Source organism: Gouania willdenowi, chromosome 4 (genome assembly GCF_900634775.1).
Source record: "Gouania willdenowi chromosome 4, fGouWil2.1, whole genome shotgun sequence".
NCBI classification, from domain to species: Eukaryota; Metazoa; Chordata; class Actinopteri; order Blenniiformes; family Gobiesocidae; genus Gouania; species Gouania willdenowi.
Window position 1 is genome coordinate 2,459,522 of NC_041047.1, and position 23,588 is coordinate 2,483,109.

The following is a 23,588-nucleotide window of genomic DNA, read 5'->3' on the forward strand; positions in this document are numbered from 1 at the left end:
TTCACTTTGATTGACAGTCTCAAAAACAGGAAGTTGAAGCCTATTGGCTGGGCAATCATGGCGATCGTTTCCATTCGTATAGGGGCCAATAGGACGAAGGAGGGACTTATATACGTCAATGTATATGAATGACCACCAGCAGTAGGAGTGGGAACCACTGGGCACCTCACGATACGATATGTGATACAAAACTCATGATAACGATTATCTCACGATATGACGATACTGCGATTATCGATACATTGGTCAGAAATCAATCTATGATAATCTATGACATAACAAGAAAAAAGATTATTATTATTTTCTATCTCTGAAAGATAATAAATTGAAAAAGTGTCCTATGAACAGTGACACTATTTTAGTGCAACATAAGTGTCAACATACCAATGTAAACTAATAAGTATGTCTAATAGTGCTTTATGTAAATAATAAATAGGGTCTTTTTTACCAATGACACCATTATAGTGAAATATTCCAGTAAACAATATATTGGTTCCTTCAACAAACAGTAACACACTTTCTGTGAAGACGTACCTGCACATTTTAGTGAAAAAGCAGAAAAGATTTTGGAAAAAAAAAAAAAAAAAAAAAAAATAAAAATCGATACTTAGCGGGAGCATATCGATAATCGATCGTGTGGAAAAATATTGCGATATATTGCTGTGTCGAGATATTGTCACACTCCTAACCAGCAGTAGACCATAGTAAAGGACTGAAAAGAATGATACATTAACATAGATTCTCCAGATATCAGCTATAAGTGTGCTAAGTGTGGCGCAGCTACAAAACAGGAGACATCCACCAAATGTTGAAGAAGGAAACTTAAAACTTGGTGACGTTGTTAGAAATGTGTAAATGTGCAGTTGATTGTGTCCAGTCACTGTGGAAACCTGCGCTCGTAGCTCCATCAAACATCACTGTAAAGGTTTTCACTCGCTAGTTTTCTTTAGAGAGCAATCATGTTTCAATCATGTTTTAATCATGTTTTAATCATGTTTTAATCATGTTTTAATCATGTTTCAGTCATTTTCAGTCATGTTTTAATCATGTTTCAGTCATGTTTCACTGATGAGAAATGAGAATTAAAAAAAAACGCTGCACCAATGACTCGTGGATGGAGAAGTCGTCCTGAGCAGGAAGTGATTAGTGAAATAAAAAGTGTGACTGTGATTTCTTTTTGTCTCCTGAGAGGTTTTTGAAGTGAAAGCAGCTCAGCTGATGTGAATGTTTCTCACTGCATCCATCCATCATCCAACATTTCATCCCACTGGGAATTTACAGGTTTTCAGTTAAATAATGAAATGATAAACATTGGAGGGTCAATGCTTTCCCCAATGGACGGACGGATGGAACAAAATAACTGATAGTATAGCAGAGAAAAGTGATATCAATCAATGATAATGATAACAACAGCAACACAAACTACAATAACAAAACACCAGCGGTCCTTTGGGTCCTGAACTGGGAAGCTAGATTTCTTTGTAACTTCCTGGATTTAATGGGTGTGTGCTGTACTACGACGCTGGCTAACTTCTTACCAGGCTAAATCACCATGGTAACCAAGTCTGAACACATAAGCCTGGTCTGGACCAATATTGGTACAATTATTTTTTTTCAGCAAAACCATAACGCTCAAAGGAAGGTGAGGACCTCGAGCTTTGAGCAGTTCCCAAAGCAAACACAAGATACACAAGATTCACAAAAAAAAACACACATGATGAAAGATAATATACAAAAATAAGCCTGAAATATGGTGAAAAGAGGTTAAAAGTGACAATAATGGGTGAAAAAGTGGTTGAACAGGTTTATAAGTTCACAAAATGTTGTAAAAGTGGAAAAAAAATAAATAAAGAAAAGGCATTGAAAGTTGATGAAGAGGGGGAGGACTTCATTAGTTAATGGTAGCGCAGAGACGCTCTCTTTATAAAAGTTAAATAAATGAAGCCTGAAGCCAAAATAAGTGGATAATTACTGGAAACTCAGCACAGTAAGGAAGTGGCAAGAATGGCGTCAAAATCTAAAAACAAAAAAGTGGCCTGAACACGAATACAATCAGTGCTGAGCAGCGGCGTGAAGGTGCTAATGCTAGCCCCCACGAGGCTACTATGGACGACAGTGAGAAAGAAGCAGCAGACGGGGCAGTGAGCGAAATACCAAAGTTCACAAAAGACAAAAATACACAACTGGATGACATTAAAGGTGAAACTGCAAAGACTAATTTGACACTAGAAGAAGCCGAAGCAAGAATTGTACGCAACAAGGAACACCAGCGAAACATGGAGGAGGTGATGACGGAAATGCTAAAGCTACAAACGAAGGCTAACGGAGCTAGAGGGGCGGGGCGCTCAAGGGGGGAGAACGTGAGGATCTACGAAGAACCTGAAGGAGCAGAAGGAGAGCCTCGACCAGTCGGTACCTTCGTAGTGAAGTCGCTCAGGGAGAATCTCGATATTCCTGCTGAGACGGGCATGCAAATAGAGAGAGCACACCGCACACTGACACCGCGGGCGCACAGCCTAGATCCATCGTGGTCAGATTCCACGGTTCTAAAATGAAGGAACAGGTGATTTAATCAGTGTGGCAAAAGAAAGTCTGGACCTGGAAAGACTTCAGATAATCCTGGACCACAATGAGGATCCTAATGGAGGACGGCATTAGATTCCAAACCCTGTTTCCAGCAAGGCCGAGGGTCTTTTGGGCGGAGGGAGTAAGAACCTATGAATCACTGACGATATATATTATTATTTTTTTCATGCATAATCAGGTGTTCACAGTTAAAACATGGTTAGACACCTCACTGAGAACTCATCTGTGTGACTAAATGTGATCAAACAAAGACAGAGTTTAGATGATCTTAGAACAAAGTGTGTTTATGGATAACGATGGTGGGTTCCTCCCACCTGCTACCTCAGAACCCCCCCTCGCCCTGTTACTCTCTCTATCTTTTAAAAACACACACGACACATTCACTAAACAAACCTTTGATTTCATCTACTTTCTGTTTTGAGTGCCAGGAAAAGTCACTGCTGTTTAACTGAGACTTTAGTATGTTTATTACATCTATTCCTTTTAGTTTCCTTAGAGCAGGGGTTCTCAACCTTGGGGTCAGAACCCCATTTGAGGTCACAAGACACTGGGAGGGGGTCACCAGACGCCTTCAAGAATCTAAGAATATTTGAGAATTTGAGCTCATTTTTGCTTATTTTTACCATTTTTTGACAACTACATCACTTTTTTGCCATATTTTTGCTCCTTTTAATGCATTTTTGCAACATATCTCACATTTATGACACTTCTACATCACATTTTAATGCCTTTTCTGTACATTTTTTCCACCTTCAACACATGTTCAGCACTTATAAACCCTTTCCATCACTTTTCCACCTAATGTCACATATGATGACCCATTATTGTCACTTTTAACCTCTTTTTACCATATTTCATGCTTATTTTTTGCCAATTTAACCACATTCATTGCTCATTATTTGCCAGTTTAAACTAATTGTTCCATTATTGACACTTTGAACCCTTTTTACCACTTTTTCTGTCTGATTTTGCTCACTTTAATTTGCAACTTTTAACCAATTTCTGTGGTTTTGAAAATCCCATTTCACCACCTTTTTCACCATTTTTGGTCACTTTTAACTCATTAAAACAAGGATTTACATATTTAAAATGACTATATACTATGGTGAAAATAATAGTAAACCTCCTGGATAACATTGGATTAGATAAATAAATAAATGTGGTTATCACAGATTCATAGAACAATGGACTAATTTTTTAGGTGTTTTGTGTGTTTTTTGGGGGTAAATTGTGCATTTTTCTGTCCTTTTGTATGATTTTGTGTGTTTACTGTGGGGATTGCACAAAGTTAGACATCCCTGCCTGCCTGTGAGCATTATGGCTTTGCTAAACAAAAACCCTTCATGTACAGTACATGCACATTTGTGAAAACTTCAAATTGTCAAATATGCGGGAAATTTTTTTTTACTCAGCCAGAAAAGTTAATGTGTGTGTGTGTGTGTGTGTGTGCGCGTGTGTGTGTTCCGCAGGCCGGGGCCATCCACCCTGAGTGTGCTCTGGTGGTGCAGCACATGAAGGCTAAGGAGGAGTGTAACCACATACGTAGACAGGAGAAGAGCAACCACTCCTTAAGGACAGGTCAGTCTGCGTCTTTCCATGTTATTGCACAAATGGTGAAAAACTAATCAAATAATACAAGTTTATAAGACACAGAGCCAAGCTACAGTGATTTCATGTGAAGGATTTTTAATATCCACCAGTGGTAAAATAACAATAAGGAAGTCACATAAAGAAAAAGTGTGTTATTAAACAATAAATAGTAACCTTTATACTATAAATCAAAACAGAGATCAGATTTTTTTCTCCATTCCCACATGCAGTTATGGGACAATGAAAATAGTCAAAAAAAAGCAGTATTTTGTTCATATTTCCAGAGCGTGTGAGCCTAGAACCAATGCATATCTGTGACTAATCATTAGTGATGTGAACAGTCTATGTTCATAGCTCTATGCTGATCATCTTACAGGGAGCTGAGACATATGCTAAGTAGTTTACTGAAGGCTCAAACATTATACAGTATATATAGATGTATAGCAGATCTTTTAGTAGGTGACGCTGTATTACTATTATCACATTTACCTTTCCTATGATTCACTTCCAAAAACACACAAAATGACAACAAAAAGCAGAAAACAACAAAAATACACAAAATAACTTCAAAAGCACAAAAAAATACAACAAAATCTAAAACAGGTAAAACTACAAAGAGAAAATATGCAAATTACAGGAAAACGCACTAAATGACTTGAAAAATACACAAAATGACAGAATAATATAGCGAACAACAATAAAAGTTCAAAAACACACGTAACAACAACAAAACAAAAACACAAAATTGTTCCAAAAACATGCAAGACAACCGAGAGAAAATATGAAAATTACAGGAAAATGTGCAAAATGACAATTCAAAATACACAAAATGATGGAATAATATACAGAACTAATATAAAAGTTCAAAAATAGAACAAAAAGGCCCCTAAAACACACAAAATGAATAAAACCGAACAACAATAAAAGTTTAAAAACACACATAAATACAATTGCAATGACTCAGAAAAAAACAAAACATGGAAATGGAATAAAAAAATCCTCCAAAAACATGCAAAATGACAAAGAGAAAATATGCAAAAAACACACAAAATGATAATAAAAGCACACAAAAATATACAAAAATTAGAGGAAAGCATAATATGTGCAAAATGGCAAAAACCAAAACACAAAGCACAGAGAAGTAAATTATCCAAATCTCAAAAATGATTAATCAGAAAAAAACTACACATTTACAGTGTGAATATTGAATTATTAAGGAACAACTAGTAAAAAAATACATATTTTTTTTTAGACCAAAATGCGTGGAATGTGTTGAATTGATCTGGAATGACCCAGAAGTGATTGCACACAGTGTGTGGCTGTATTTGGTGCTCGTGGGAACACTTCTTTCATCCTTTTTCATCCTTTTTTCATCCATCTTTCATCCATCTTTCATCCTTTTTTCATCCCTTTTTCCTCCTTTTTTCATCCTTCTTTCATCCATCTTTCATCCATCTTTCATCCATCTTTCATCCTTTTTTCATCCTTTTTTCCTCCTTTTTTCATCCTTCTTTCATCCATCTTTCATCCTTTTTTCATCCTTCTTTCATCCATCTTTCATCCTCTTGTCGTTAACTACGCAGCAACACATTAATGAATGGTTTTCAAACACAAACTCAATCTCTTAAAAGCCTCTTCAGCCTCGTCGTCCCACACAAAACGCATTAGCTCCAAATGCCACTTTCTCCTGCGTTATTTAAGACCATTAGAATGACCAGTAAGTAACGTGCACAAAGACCAGCCGTGCAGTGAGAGAGGGACGGAGACCACGTGGACGTGCATTCAGAGAAACCAATAATGAACACACAGTAATCAGCTGTGGTTCTTTATCAACATTAGAACAAGTCTTTGATTCTTCACTCATAAATCAAACTGATTCATTTATTTACACATGGACAACTGGCGGCATGTGGCCTTCAGTCTAATTTTGTGCAGTCCTTAAAAAGTAAAACGCACAAAAACAACAGAAAAATATAAAAGGACCAAAAAATAAAAAATAACACACAACCTAAATAATACGAAAATAACAGGAAAACACAGACAGACTAAAAATACACAAAATGACAGAAAACTGGACAACAATACATAATACATAAATGACAGGACAACATAACATAATAACATGTGTAAAAAGGCTCCAAAAAACACAAAACAACAACAAAATGCATGGAACACAAATACACAAAATTATGAAAAAATATACCAAACAAGAAAACCACACAAAATAAGTTCTAAAACACAAAAATACAACAAAACAACAAAGAGAAAACATGTGAATGATGGGAAAACACACAAAATGTCTCTAAAAATTCACAAAATGACAAACATACACAAAATGACAGAAAAATTTACAGAACAAAAAAAAAATGCACAAGATAAGTTTAAAAGTACATCAAAATCACTCCTAAAACACACAAAGCAACTAAACCATAAACACACACAAATTAAGTTCCAAAACACAGAAATACAACAAAGTGAATCCTAAAACGCACAAAATGACAAAGAAAAAATACACAACTGACAAGAAAAATATACCAAACAACAAAAGAAAAAGATGAGGTGCAGCTGTTTTATTATCCCACATTTTCAGTTTCCTACGTAGTTCCTGAAATATTGGAATCTGAAAATAGAAGAAAAATAAGGACACATACCCCCCCTCACTAAATTAGCCATATTTAAAAAGTATTTGTTCGATCAAACTAGAAATGTACAGTGTGAATATTGAAAAATCACAGAACAATTGGTAAAAAAACTGAATTTTTTGAGATCGAAGAGCGTGGGTCATGTGTTGAAATGACCCCAGGGGTGGACTGGTCATCTGATCCAAAGTGGGCCGATCAGGTCCGCTATGAGTTTTCTTTTTTTTTGACGAGTCAGCGGAGGCAGCCATGTTATCAGGTGGCCATAAGTGGTTCAAAAATGGCCAAAAACTTGTTAAAAAGAGTGAAAAGTGACTAAAATTGGCCAAAAGCAGTCAAGAGTGGCCAAAAATGGGCAAATAAAGAGGAAGCAGGTGGTATGTAACAGCAAAGGGTAGCAAAAATGTGGAACAAAAAGAGGAAAAATGTAGCAAAAAAATGAAACAAGTGGTATTTTATTGGACAAAAATGCACTTATTTGGATGAAAAGTGGCCAAAAATTTAAAGAAAGGATATAAATGGACAGAAAATAGAAAAAAAATGGATATTTATTGGCAAACAGAAGCTAAAGTCTGAAATGATTTTTTGAAAAAGGGCAAAAATGGGACAAAGGAAGTTGTAAAATGGCCAAAAAAATCAAATAAAAAGTTTTTTCTTTATAAGCTTTTCTGGGGGATCAATAATTCAAATGAAGACATAAAGAGCCACATGTTGAGAATCACTGACTTAATAACAGCTTTCACTGCAGCTTTTATTTCTCTGGAGAATTCCAGCGCGTTCAGACGAACCAATCACAGGAGGAGATGATGAATATGTTGCTCAGGTGGATTGTGAACAAACTCAATCCTTTATCATCCTCCAGTGGTTCTGAATGAATCTGGTCCTCTGGTTGTCCTGACCTTCATGTGCCCTCAAACCTCAGCTTTACAAACACTGGGACCACAGCTGCTTTTCCTCACAATCATCTGCATCATTTACGTTGGTTTCCCTGTGAACGTGCACAGCGTAAACATGAGAATTAGCATTAGTGCACAGAGGAAAGTCCACTTCCTCCTCCTCCCACGCCTGTGGACGTGCAGCAATGAGCAGGGAGAGGCCGATGACTCAGCGCTTTTCCCTGAAGGACACACGGCTCGTTTATCACAAAGCTAATGGTGCTGAGCTCATTCACACACAGGGATATGAACCATTGAACACATTGAGAAAGTTACAAACTGATGGTTTTGGACTGGACATCGAGTATGAAAAGGTGAGAGGGTTGAGAGGTGAACGTGACGTAAATGATACACAAAATGACAACAAAAATGATGGAAAAATATATCAAACAGCAACAAAAATACTCAAATAAGTAAAAAAAAAATACACAAAAGTACAACAAAAATGTACAAAAATAACAGCAAAACAAAATATATACGAAATGGCTCTAAAACACCCACAAAATGCATAGAACCTGCACGAAATATACAAAATCATGAAAAAATAACAAGAAAAATAAACAAAGTAAAATGCACAAAATGACAGAAAAACATACGGAACAACAACAAAAATACACAAAATAAGTGTGTGTGGTGTCATAATAAAAAAATAATAATTAAAATGCATTTTAAATCAGTATTTTTTTATTATTATAAATTACTAGATATTTCAGGGGACCTCATTTGAATTCCAGGCAACCCCACATGGGGTCATGACCCCAAAGTTGAAAAACACTGCAGCATTACTATGTTTTGTAAGTGTGTGGGAGTAGGGGGTACATGGCTTCACATTAAAGGTCTGAAGGGGTACGGGACTGTTTTGTACATTTAGAGAACGGATCTATTTTTATACGTCTGGACCAAAGAGATACTGAACAGATGTGTCTGTGTGTTACATTAAAAAGGTTAAATATAGTTTTATGACGTGTGTTTGAAGCAGATTCATTTCAAGAGAATTGTAGACTTTGGTATAAAAGTGTGACATTTGGCACAGATTCTCTCTCTGAGCCACTATTTTGGAAGAAGCCACTCAAAAATTCAATATGGCGGTGTTTTTTTAAGATGGCCACCATTGCTATTCAATGGTTATTATAAAACCAAAAAATGCTTGGATCAGACCACAGCAGGAGGCCGTGGAAGTTTGGTGTTTTCCTGCACCAGGCGTTGGTCAATGGGAGGCGATTAAATGTTTTGCCTCTAGCGGACGCCGTCCTGACTGCACCCGGGGGGGGGGGGACCAGACCTTTCCGCTGACACCTCGTTTGGCCTGATCCAAGCATTTTTTAGTTATTTAATAACCAGGGCCTTAAATGAACTTTTTAGGTTCTTAAAGTTTCCAGCCAACCATATTTTCCAGCAGCCAAATTGTTTTCCAGTAAAAATAAAACTACATTCTGAACCACAGAATAGATTTAAGCATTCATGTTTTTTTGAATAGTGTTTATTTTAGTTAATTGCAGAAATACATTAAAATGGTAAGAATATAAACATTTAATTTAAGGTACACTGTGTAACTTTTGGCCACTAGGGGCGCTAGACCTGTAACTTTCACGTCAAACGCCCCTAGTGGCCACAAGTGTCACAGCACTGTCGCAAAAATCAACAAACAGTCAGTGTGGCCAACCTCTCTTGTCTTTTGATTGTCTATGCAGACAGTAGTTGACCTGGAACATCAGGATGAGGATTGGCTCTCAGGGCTGGGTCGGTCGGTCGGTCGGTCGGGCTGGGGTGTGAAGCGGGGCTGGGCCAGCGCTGCGGCTGGAGGAGCCGCCGCCGCCGTGCCCTCCTCTTTCTATCCTCGTTTCAGCTGCCCGCGCTGGGCGCTGGGTCAGGAAATGCCCGTATGTTGTGACGTCACGTGGGAACTATAAATATCTGAGCCTGTGGTCACGTGACTGCCTTAAAGTGAAACGTTCTCCAGGCGTTTCTCGTCAAAGACGGTCCGTCTCCAAACTTACATAGTCAGTATTTCCAGAGTGAATCCACGCTCAGAGCATTGATACTGTCACACGCTGTACATTGGTCTGATGATATAGATGATATAGATCAACTCTTTAGGTTAAAAAGTCCACGGAGTGTCTTTACAAACAATGTTTGGTAAAGGTACGATGTGGAACTTTGGGTGTGTTGGAGAAGTGAACCTTTTATAAAGCGTATTCTCATAACTTCATAAACAAACCCTGGAACATTGTTTGAAGTGATAAAAATAGAAGTAATCACACTAATCAGTCATAGATCATTAGAATAGTTTATCCAACTCCTGCACTGAGTTTCTGACAGAGTAATAACTGCTGTCTAAACAGAACTGTACACATTACAGATGAAAGTTGTTGATGTAAAATGTTCTGTATTCATAATACAGAGTTAATGGGAGGGTTTGAAGGGAGAGAATGGGTGAGGAAGGTGTGCAGAGTGGAAGAGAAGGATTGTAGAGTTGATACCTAGTTTTATCAATTCTATACAATGTGGTCAATTAGTTCACATTTCATCAATTCTGTAAATATTATTTCCTGTACACCATCCTATCATACCTGTCAACTTTGGGATTTGAAAATAAGGGAATTTTTCTGGCGCCCACTTCCTCACCAGCCGTAATAACTAGTTACTCTACAGTGTTACACGCCAAAGTTCATTTTTACCCTCATTTAGCAGGTGTTAATTTAAAGCCCTGATAATAACCATTGAATAGCAATGGTGGCCATCTTGAAAAATGGCTGCCATATTGAATTTCTTCTAAAATAATGGCTCTTAGAGAGAATCTGTGCTTTTATACCAAAGTCAATGATTTTTTTACTCATGTGCTGCATTATTAGTGATCAACTCTGTGGGAAAATGTTTGTTTTCTTTGTGAATCTGATGATTTCCATCATCAGTGACGGTTGCTTAGTAACCAAGAGACAATAATGTTTGAAAAGTGAGAGGAGGTTCTATCGGTTCGCTGAGGGGACCTGTGTGTGTGTGTGTGTGTGTGTGTGTGTGTGTGTGTGTGTGTGTGTGTGTGTGTGTGTGTGTGTGTGTGTGTGTGTGTGTGTGCGTGCATGCGTGCGTCCGTGGCATTTCCACAGGTCATGACTCCAACTGACTGTCCTGATCTCTTCATATTTGCTCTGTTTCATGATGACTCAGCGCAGCGTCATTAGCTGATGTTTTTAAGCTAGCGCTGCAGAGCTAAACACAGTTAAAACTGCTTCTACATTCATTCAGGAGGTCTCTTAAGGTCAGAATCACCATACGTGACTCAAAGAAGCCTCAGATTCAATGAAATAAACTCCCTCTCCTGCTCAGACGGTCCCTAAGCAGGCCAGATACCACAGCACACTGACAGCACACACCAAGGTCTCAGCCTGAGACATGTTTTGACTCACGCTATCAGAGACACACTGCTCCACCTGGTTAACTATGGAGATACATTTGTGTCTTTATTATTCAATCAAAAAAACTTTTTCAATCTAAAACAAATATTTTCAAAGAAAAAAATTTGTTTAATTTTAAGACCAAATAATTACATTTGAACACTTTTTTTTTATTTGGGACATATTATTGGTAGTACATTTGTTTTTTTGTTATTCAATCAAAAAAATAAATAAAACATTTTAATAAAAGAAAAAAAATCAATTAAAAACAATATTTTCGAACAAAGAAAAAAGTCTTAAAATGCAATTATTTGGTGCTCATTTTTTATTTTGGATTGAAAACACAATATACACAAAATAGCTCAAATTAAAACATGGAAAACATTAACAAAATGCGTAGAACATCTACAAAAATAGACAAAATGATGGTAAAATATACCAAAAAACTACAAAAATATGCAAACAACAGGAAAACACACAAAATGACAACATTTGTACCTATTGCGTACTGTATGTGTATATATATATATATAAATATATATATATTGCTGATTGTTAATGCTTTTATGTAGATTTTTGTCCTTTAAATGTTTTGCTTTTTTTGTTAGTTTTCGTTAGTTTAGTTAACGACCTTTTATTTAAAGATCGTGGGTTCTCTTACCGTTTTTTATAGATTAGTCAGTTATGTCATGTTCAGTGTGTGTCTGTGGGTTTGAATCCTGTGTGTGTCCACACACAATGGTCATTGGCCTCTTCCTGTTTCCACTCAGGTGTTCTTCCCTCACTGTTTAGGGACACAGTGTGTTTTTTTTTTTTGTTTTTTTTTGTGCTTTGGATTCTGGTGGTTTTTCTCAGGCTTGACGTTGATATATATATAAAAAAAAAAGAGATCAACTCATGATTTGAAGATTATTATTGAAGGAGATTAAAAGCTGAGGCCCTTTAATCTCCCTCCATTTTTTAATTTGTGAAAACATTTGGTTTTCTCCTCAGAGAGAGCCGTCGTCTGGTTTTAAAGCGTTTAGAGCGAGGACGGACGGACGGAGGGACTCCAGGAGATTAAACTTCAAGTGCAACCCAAGCTGCAGCCAGTGTGTGTGTGTGTGTGTGTGTGTGTGTGTGTGTGTGTGATACTTCACATCAGAGAGAAGACGTGACTCATTCCGTCCCTCTGCTCTCACAAAGCACTTTAGGAGTTGAACAAAGGACGTGAGGTAGAAATGTGAGGTTTGAACCTGAAGGTTCCTTTATATCAGTGGTTCTCAACCTGTTCAGCCTCCAAAAACACATTAGGAGGAAAAGTGGTCGAAATGGTTTATAAGTGCTGAACATGTCTGGAAAATTGAAAAAACTTGCAGAAAAGACATTGAAATGTGATGTAAAAGTGTTAGAAATGGGAGAAATGTAGCAAAAATCTATTAAAAGGAGCAAAAATATGACAAGAAAAAGTGATGAAAATAGATTAAAATATGGTGAGTTTGGAGTAGTTGCTTAGTTTCTTAAAAGTATCTGGTGACCCCCTCCCAGTGTCTCACGACCCCAGTCATTGAGTCATTTTGTCGTTTTTCACATTTTTGACGTCGTTTCATGTGTCGAGTCATTTGTGTGTTTCTGGAGTTATTTGGTGCGTCGTGTTGAGGTTCGAATTCCTTTCAACTTTTTGAAATACAATTTTTGGGGGATTTGTTTTTGAGAGAAACACCAACTTTGGCCATTAACAGGAGCATTAGCAGAGACGAATGCTAATGCTAACGTCTACTGAGTTGGATATTTTTAAGTCATTTTTTTAAATTTTTGTGGTTTTTTGTTTGTTTTGACTCATTTTGTAGTTTTTTTTTTGTTTATATATTTTTGGCGTCGTTTTTGTGAATTTCTCAAAGTCATTTTGTCAATTATAACTTCTTGAATATCAATTTTGGGTGATTTTTTTTTTTTAGGGAGAAGCTCAGACTTTTAACCAAGGATGTGATGTGGCTGTTAATAGGAACATTATGAGAGACTAATGCTAATGCTAACGTGCAGTGACTCACTCTCCCCCACATATAAAGACATTACAGTAGCTAACCTCCCCCTACTACCTCCTGGTTCTAACGGTGACTCAGAGAACGTGTGACATTAGCCGCAGAGCGCTAACCTGTTTTCACTGCTGCTTTGACTAAAGTGGATCGTAATAATGTGACACCAGTGGGAACTCCTCTATTCCCACTGCATAATGGACTCTTTTTGTTCGCTTTGCTAGCTTTGAATGAAACGTGCACGTGTGACACATAATGGGGCCATTACAAAACAGCCACAACGACACCTGAACAGAGACGTGGCTCCATCCATCATTCATCCATCCATCCATCATTCATCCATCCAGCCCATTCTCCCTATCTTAGCTCCAATCAGCTCCTAATGAAGGAGGATGGATGAGACAGTCGTGTGGTTTCCGTGAAACAAGCAGCACCAGAGGATTGATCTGCCCCTAAGGCGTACCACAAAACTCTGTGTATTCTTCTTACATTTTTTTACGGCCCCCAGAATAAACAAAATAACACAAAAAATAAGCTGTAAATGACACGAAACAACAGCAAAAACACACAAAATTACTAAAAAGATACAGAAAATGACATAAAGTTGCACAAAAGGATAAAAAAAAACACAATTTTATTATAAAAACTCAGAACACACAAAACAATAAAGAATACACACAAAATAAGTTCAAGAACATTAAAAAATACAACAAAATGATTCCAAAAGACACAAAATAAGTTGAAAATGACATGAAACAACAGTAAAAATACACAAAATTACTCAAAAAAATAGAAAATGACTAAATGTTGCACAAAAGGACAAAAAAAACACAGTTATATTATAAAAACACATAAGACATTTAGAAATATACACACAAAACAAAAAAGACTAGGAACACTCAAAACAATAAGGAAAGCACAAAAAATAACAATAAAAATATACAAAATGATGGAAAAATATATCAAACAAAAACACACAAAATAAGTCCAAAATACCACAAAATGACTGAAAATGACACAAAACAATCACAGCAAAAATAAGCAAATGAAAGGAAAAATAAAAGAAATGATGGAGAAATATTCAGAACAACTTAAAAAATACACAAAATAAGTTCAAAAATACACAAAATGACTCAGAAAAAACACAAAATGGCTGAAAATTACACGAAACAACATCAAAAATACACATAGAAAATAAATGTTACACTAAAGGATAAAACAACATTTGTTTATTGCGTTATAAAAACACATGAGGCATCTAGAAATATATTACATTTCCAGCAAAGTTTTAGCAATGAACAGAATTGTAACATTTTTAATTTTAGATGATCATATTGTATTTTATACTTTTAATTTTCCAAACTCTAAATGAAATGTTGCTGTAGTGTAAAGTCATTAATTTAATTTCTAATCTAATATTTAGTTAATTAACCTAAACAAACATCCACATGATATAAATAAACATTCATGATGATTGAATGACTGATCAAAGCTGATCAAACTCAGTGATCAACACTGATCAGGTGACCAGCCTGTTTCCTACTACAGGTGCACTCTGGGAAGTGGAGTTCTCTGATACATTCCTGAGCTTCACAGGGGTTGTTTTATATTTTCACGTTTGTTTTTTAGATTTTCACGTGTTTTTCAGATTTCAGATCGATGTGAAAATAGTGGATATATTGAGACAAATCTATAGTGTAGCGTGGGAAAACAGTCCAGCACAAATATCGGCCACGCCCACTGACAACCTTCAGTTGTTTTATTATGAAGGAGAGGCTGTTCTGACTTTTATTATGAAGGAGAGGCTGTTCTGACTTTTATTATGAAGGAGAGGCTGTTCTGACTTTTATTATGAAGGAGAGGCTGTTCTGACTTTTCAAGCATTCTTTTTATTTATTTTGTGTGTTTTTTTTATTTATTTTGTGTATTGTGTTGAGTTTTATATTTATTTCATCTTCTTTAACCACAAGTTTTAGGGGACGTGTTCTCGGGAGCTGCATATAATTGCCCTGAGGGCCACATGTGGCCCCCGGACCGTCAGTTGCTCATAGCTAACTTCTAACTTTTTCTCTCCGTCCAATCACAGGATGTCTGACCACGTGGGACGACGTTCGGTGCTGGCGTGGTGTGAAGGTGGGACGGGTGGTCAGTGTCTCGTGCGCTAACATCTCCCAGATGCTTGCGAACAACGGAGGTAAGTCAATAATGACTCAGCTTTTAATCAGTCATGGTGGAATCACAGGAAGACATTAGCTGTGTCGCACACTAATGTACTACACACTCAACAGACAGGACACAAGAGGAGAACTATCCATGGGACACGAGGAGGACTCAGAACAGAGAGAAGTTATTGTCCTGATATAGACATTAGGACAGAGGCTCAGCTCAAAGCTAAGATTAGCTGTATGTGGAAAAAAGTTGCGAGGATACAAAGTTCTCCTTCTATTTTGGACAAATAACAGATAAACACACGTTATATTTTTATTTTCTGTTGTGCTGCTGATTCATTAGAGCAGTTATGGTATGGGTGTAACAGTTAAAAGTAGCTAAATTAGCGGCGATTTAGCGCTGTCCTTGGTGCTGAAACATGGCAGATTGTGACAACTGTCGCTCAGCGTGAGAGACGGATGCATTAATATAGTAGTAGTACGTTAATATAAGTAGTAGTACATTAATATAAGTAGTATGTTAATATAAGTTGTATGTTAATATGAGAAATCCATTAATTTGAGTAGTACGTTAATATAAGTAGTACGTTAAAATAAGTAGTACGTAAATATGAGTAATGCGTTAATTTGAGTAATGCGTTAATATAAGTAGTACGTTAATATGAGTAGTACGTTAATATGAGTAATGCGTTAATTTGAGTAGTACGTTAATATAAGTAGTACGTTAAAATAAGTAGTACGTAAATATGAGTAATGCGTTAATTTGAGTAGTACGTTAATATGAGTAGTACGTTAATATGAGTAATGCGTTAATTTGAGTAGTACGTTAATATAAGTAGTACGTTAATATGAGTAGTACGTTAATATGAGTAGTACGTTAATATAAGTAGTACGTTAATATGAGCAGTACGTTAATGTGAGCAGTATGTTAATGTGAGCAGTGCGTTAATATGAGCAGTGCGTTTATATGAGTAGTGCGTTAATATGAGTAGTGCGTTAATATGAGTAGTGCGTTAATATGAGTAATGCGTTAATATAAGTAGTACGTTAATATGAGTAGTACGTTAATATGAGTAATGCGTTAATTTGAGTAGTACGTTAATATAAGTAGTATGTTAAAATAAGTAGTACGTAAATATGAGTAATGCGTTAATTTGAGTAGTACGTTAATATGAGTAGTACGTTAATATGAGTAGTACGTTAATATGAGTAGTACGTTAATATAAGTAGTACGTTAATATGAGCAGTACGTTAATGTGAGCAGTACGTTAATGTGAGCAGTACGTTAATGTGAGCAGTGCGTTAATATGAGCAGTGCGTTAATATGAGTAGTGCGTTAATATGAGTAGTGCGTTAATATGAGTAATGCGTTAATATGAGTAGTGCGTTAATATGAGTAGTGCGTTAATATGAGTAGTACGTTAATATGAGTAATGCGTTAATATGAGTAGTACGTTAATATGAGTAGTGCGTTAATATGAGTAGTGCGTTAATATGAGTAGTGCGTTAATATGAGTAGTGCGTTAATATGAGTAGTACGTTAATATGAGTAGTACGTTAATATGAGTAGTACGTTAATATGAGTAGTACGTTAATATGAGTAGTGCGTTAATATGAGTAGTGCGTTAATATGAGTAGTGCGTTAATATGAGTAGTACGTTAATATGAGTAGTACGTTAATATGAGTAGTACGTTAATATGAGTAGTACGTTAATATGAGTAGTACGTTGGGATGAGATTTACAACACAAACATTAACTACGTGAACCTTGAGGAGGTTTTGTATGTTTTTCTCTGATTTTGTGTAGTTTTGTTTCTCTGTAGAAACAGAAAGCTGTATTTATTTCATCATAAATCACATTATACAGGGTAATAACTTTGTCAGCCTCCGAGGGAGCACAAAAATCATATTGTGTGTGTGTGTTTGGTTTGTACATATCTCACTGATTTATTTCTTCATCTCTGAGTTTTATGTTGGGTGATTTGTTCTGGTGATTAGTTTTATTGCACTTTGCTCCCTCGTGTTGTTTTAAAGGGTTTTATAAATATAACTGGATTGGATGACTGAGGAGTCGTGGTGCAGTCTGATCCTGGATCTCACACACACACACACACACACACACACACACACACACACACACACACACACACACACACACACACACACACACACACACACACACACACACACACACACACACACACACACACACACACACACACACACACACTATATGGTGTTTTGCCCTCACATTAATCTCTATTACTTGATTAACTGCATCTCAGTTCATCCATCTTTGGGGTTACAGCTCTAGTTTTTACAGATCTAGCTCTAACAGCTCTTACATTGCGGTATATTTAGCCTTCTCCAGGGAACCAGCGTCTCCTGGAGGAGTCTGCATGTTCTCACTGTTGACCTGACCTCCAACGTACCCGGACCCCCCGTCTGCTGCAGCTGGAAGATTAGCGGGAAAACAACGGCATCCCCACTTCTCACAGCAACAAGTCACTGTGATGCAATCACAACGTTAAACAGCTGTTTCATATTCCAACGCTGTCAGGGTTACGCCATCATTTCTTTAGATGTTTTACTGCCTCTCCAAATCAAATGTATCTTTGCTGTTTTGTGCATTTTTCACATTATTGTTAATTAAGTTTCTAGAGTCAATTGGGGTATTTTTGTCAAATTGTGTGTATTTTAGAAATCAGAATGTGAATTTTTAACGTATTCATTTGATTTAATTTAAAGGGGACATATCATGCTAAATCCACTTTTTTAGCCCTTAAATGCATTTTGTTGTATATTTAGATTGTTTAGAAGTACAGAAAAAATCAAATTAGTCTCTTCAGGTGCTCCATTGATATCTTTATATTCTGTTTTGCTCATATTTTTCAATCTGTTTAGATTTTTCTATTCTCTATTACGTTTTTTGAACTATTACATCACAGTATTTGCAGCAGAACTGCCAAATTAGGACATCAACTCCAGGTCCAACACTTTGAGCAATCCACCATTTTTATTTCTTTTATTTTGTAGTCCAAGCTCAAGGATGCAGAAGTTACGAGAGGATAAGTCAAAATGTTGGGTTGTTGGATGTAGTAACCCACACGCTTCATTACACCGTCTCCCAGCATCAGAACCTTTTCAAAGTGTCTGGTTGAGTTTTATTTTTTATAGAAATGTACCACATCTGTGGATAAGGTCATTTTTGTGTGTGTGAAGCACTTCAATGATGACTGCTTCATCAACCTCCACCAGTATAAAGAAGGATTTACAGAAAGACTTTGTCTGGTTGAGGGTTCAATTCCTTCTATCTTTGGAGACGATGAACAGAGCACTTCGGTAAGCTGTAAATAACGCTAAAAAGTGATGATAAGACGTCCCTGTCATTGTTTTGTTAGCATTAGCAGTTGGACCGTCTTCATATGTTAGCGCTGTGTGCTCGTTTTAGATCCTTGATGATATGGCCTACGTGATTTAATTTAAGTCTAAAGTTGTCATTAGTCATTTCATTTTGACGTTTTTGTCTCCGAAAAGACTGTATTAAAATGCATTTTGTGACGTTAGCTTGGCGCTAGCGTTAGCTCGGTGCTTGTGTTAGCTCACTTGTTAGGGTTCTGCAGGTTCATCATCTTCATTTTCATCTCGCTCCACTGGGTCAGACTCTGGCTGGAACATGTAAGGCTGGATGGACAAGTCTAACGTTGTTGACATTTTGTAAATAACCTCTGAATAAAGAGTTTCTGCTCCGCTACATAGCCGTATCTCTTCTATCAAACTACAAAAATGGCCGAGCAGGGTGGAGTTAAACCGAGTGTCACCTGAAGAGGGGGCGGGGTATGGAGTGTCTCATTTGCATTTAAAGAGACAGTACCAAAACGAGTTGCTCTCAGAAGCACATCAGAAAAGGGGTAGAAAAGGGGTAGAGCTATAATAATGAGGAATTCAGACCCAAGCATTGCAGTTCTGCTTTATATAGACCACAACTGTATGATTTATATGTAAAAAGGAAGGATTTAAAACCATGATATGTCCCCTTTAATGTGTTTTGGGAGTCATATCTGATTCCAGTTTTGCATTTTTTGTATTTTATTGTAGCTTATTTGGTGTTTTGGGTCAACTTGTAAATTTTTTTTGGAGTCGTTTTATGCCTTATTTGTCAAATTGTGTGTTTTTGAAAGCACGATATGAATTTGTATTGTAATTTTTTCATGTTTATGACGCTATTTTGTGTTTTATTGTTGTCTTTTTTTGTTAGTCTCACATGTTTGGTTAGCTTAGCATGTAGCGACAAGTCTTTGTTGTTGTTTTGTGTTATCCTGTGTGTATAGAGTCATATATTTTCATGGTAGTTTTGTTTGTTTTTAGAGTCCATTTTTGTATATTTAAAATTCAGTCATTCTGTATATTTAATTGTAGGTTTGTGTGTTTTTCATAGGTTTTGTGGGTTTTGGGAAATTTTTTTGTCTCATGTTTGGTTAGCTTAGCATGATTTTTTAATTTAATTTGTCTATTTATTTTGATATCATTTTGTGTGTTTTTTTGTACTCATTTTGTAGGTATGTTTGCATGTAGCAACTAGTCTCACATGTTTGCTGAGGTTAACACTTGCTGGCTGAGCAGGGTCAAAGGTTAAAGGGGTTTGACTCTGTTATTAAGTGGACTTGAATCTGTTCCAGTCGTTTATTGTAAAGACGAAATCACTTTTCTTGACTTTTATCCATTGATAATTAATCGTAATCAGGTTAAATTTATGTTAATGAAGAATCTATTTTTCCTCCTGGGTGTTTCTGGTGTTTCATGGAGGGTTAACATCTCATGGAGGGTTAACTTCTCATGGAGCGTTAACTTCTCATGGAGGGTTAACTTCTTATGGAGCGTTAACTTCTCATGGAGGGTTAACTTGTGGTGGAGGAGCAGGAGGCGGAGGTGGTGACTCTGTAACTCTGTTTTTTCGGTGTGTTCTTGGACTCTGGACCTCCTCCTCCACACATTCCTCGTATTCGTGGAGCGGCGATTGCGGAGGAGAAAATAATGAATTGGAAAATCAAAGAGTTCGCCGTGGGAGCTGAAGCATGAGGAAGGAGTCGGAGCCGCTTGTTAAACTCAGCAGACGCTTCCCCAGAGCCTCGACCCACGGTCCGCGCTAGCACGGCGCTGCTCGCTGAGCCCTGAGGCTCTGATTGGCTCACACTAGAGCTGTGTATCCGCCCACATTCAAACCTCCACATCACTGCTGCTGCTGCTCAGATGAAGCACGAGGAACACCTGCTTGTTGACCTCCTGCAGCAGCCCCTCCACCTGCAGGACCTGCAGTGTTTCTGAGTAACAAGCAGCTCCTAACGTTAAAAAAAACATGATAGACAGATTCACAGCAGATACTGTACGGATGTATGGGTAAAAACTCATGAACATTTAGCTCATTTTTCTTTCATTTCAGACAGAAATACAAGTAAAACAGCATGTTCTATATCATTGTTAAAAAAGTGTACACATGAAATATAAATATGAAAGTTAAATCTAAATGTTGAATGTAAATCTAAAGATTAAATCTATATCTACATGTTAAATCTACATGTTAAGTGTAAATCTAAATGTTGAATGTAAATCGAAATCTACATGTTAAATCTAAATTTAAAGGGTAAATCTAAATGTTAAATCTAAATTGAAATGTTAATTCTAAATCTAAATGTTAAATCTAAATCTGAATAGTAAATATAAATTTTAAATCTAAATCTATATGTTAAATCTAAATGTTAAGAGTAAATCTAAATGTTAAGAGTAAATCTAAATCTACATGTTAAATCTAAATTTAAAGTGTAAGTCTAAATTTAAAGTGTAAATCTAAATGTTAAATGTAAATGTTAATTCTAAATTTAAATGTTAATTCTAAATTTAAATGTTAATTCTAAATCTAAATGTTAAATCATATTCTGAATAGTAAATATAAATGTTAAATCTATATGTTAAATCTAAAAGTTAGATTTAAAGCTAAAGGTTAAATCTAAATGTTAAATTTAAATCTGAAGGTTAAATCCAAATGTTACATTTAAATCTAAATGGTAAATCTAAATGCTAAATCTAAATGTTAAATGTAAATCTATATGTTAAATCTAGACCAAAAAGTTAAATCTAATATTGATGGTAAATGTACATGTAAATGTTTAATCGGTTGCCAAGTGTAAAGCTTTTTAGAAATAATAATTAATTTGTATAATTTAGAAATGATAGAAAGTGGGCAGGTCAGCGCCTGTCGTTCACACAGTCTCTTTTTTTTCTGTAGTTGTTTTTTGTCTTTGCAGTAATTTTGTGTATTTTTGTTGACTGAAACAACGTTGAATTGTGTGTTGTTCTTTAAATCAGACACGACCGTTGGCTCCGTCCAAAGGCACCACATGTTTGTTAGATGTTGAGAAAAGTAGGTCTGTGTAGATATTTGAGTAGAACTATAAGAAGTAGAAGTGCTTCTTTCTCTGGTGTTTATTTGGTCCGTTAAAAATCATATTAATGATGATGAATCCAATTAAACAACAACAAGTGAGAATCATCCAGGCGTGTGCCGTGAAGTATGTGCCACGCTCTGTGTTGATTGGTTTGGATTAGACGAGCTCAGACACACACACACACACACACACACACACACAGATCACACCCAGATGAACATCTCCTTCCAGGTGGGTGAAATTGAAGAATAAAACTGTTCAGTAGCAGAAGCTTCACGAGCCCCAAAGGAACAAAAAAGAAATAGAATAAAAAACACATTTTCTTTCAGAGATTTCATTTCCTTCGAATCACAGAAAATATTTCCAGCTTTGCTGCATTGCAAAGGTTTGAGCCCATCAGATAACACAAAATACACAACAAAATAACACAAATACACAAAAAGACACAATTTGAAAAATTACATAACATGTAAGATGTGCAGTAGGAAATGATTTGACACGTGTATCTGTTTGCTCCACATGATAAACATTCAGCCACACATTTTATGGGAAAAAAAACACACAAAATAACAAAAACCAAACATAATAACTCAAAATTATACACAAAACAACAACAAAAAACACACAACAAACATAAATACACCAAAAGACAACAAACAATGGTATAACTCACAAAACGATTAAACAAACACACAAAATGCCAACAAAACCACACAATTTAACTAAAAAAATACACAAAATGACACAAAACAACTTGACAAACACAATAAGACAACACACCTTCACAAAAATATACATAATTTTAAAAATGCACAAAACGACGAAACAAATACACAACAAAACGACGAAACATATACACAACAAAACAACGTAAATACACAAAAAGACAACACACTATGGTATCATTCAAAAAACCATTAAAAAGATGTTCAAAATGACAACAAAAACACACAAAATAACTACATAAATACACAAAAAGACAACACACAATCACAAAAACACACAAAATGACTACAAAACATACAATAACTCAAAAATTCACAAAACAACACAAAAAACACAACAAAACTACATAAATACACAAAAAGACAACACACAATCACAAAAATACACAAAATGACAACAAAAATACACAACAAAACAAATATTATATTATTAGTTCAGTTCATTTAACAATGTCTGTTTCCAATTGTTTAGTGTGTGTTTTGTGTTGTTATTGTGTTACAGGCTACGTGAGGAGGAACTGCAGTGAGGACGGCTGGTCTGACATCTATCCATCTTATAAAGAGGCCTGTGTGTTTGAGGACGACGACACTGAGGTAACACATCACATCTCTATCGTTAGCTAACCGTCATTAGCTAACCGTCGTTAGCTAACCATCGTTAGCTAACATCACAGGGCCGTTAATTAGCGTGTGGGAAAGGCCAGACCATCATTTGTCCAATTACAGCTAGAGTGGAGACGAGCTCAGTGACTGATGTTAGCTTAAAGGAAAGAGGACAGGCCACGCCCCCCTTTGGTCAACACACACACACACACACACACACACTGGGGGGTATTTCATCAAACCCAGCTCAGGGTTAAGTCCAGGTTAATTTTTTTTGAGATATCACGTGTTTAAATCATCAGTAATAATATACGTGCGTATCTCTCACCTCTGAGGTAATCCTGCTTCGTAACATATCCCCAAAATGACAATATGCAATCAGAAAAATACACAAAACAACAACACAAATACACAAAATGACTACAAAAACACACAAAAGGGCTACAAAAACACACAAAGATAACACACAATCACAAAAATACACAAAATGGC

The 23,588-nt window shown here is 36.2% G+C and overlaps 1 protein-coding gene across 1 annotated transcript in view; it reads left to right on the plus strand.

The window, feature by feature from the left end:
• ghrhrb (growth hormone releasing hormone receptor b) overlaps window positions 1–23,588 on the plus strand; it is a 39,711-nt gene that overhangs the window by 10,605 nt on the left and 5,518 nt on the right. The window contains exons 2-4 of the mRNA XM_028443674.1: window positions 4,056–4,164; window positions 15,244–15,351; window positions 22,996–23,087. Of these exons, the coding sequence (XP_028299475.1) occupies window positions 4,056–4,164; window positions 15,244–15,351; window positions 22,996–23,087 (309 nt within the window). The remainder of the gene's footprint in view (window positions 1–4,055; window positions 4,165–15,243; window positions 15,352–22,995; window positions 23,088–23,588) is intronic.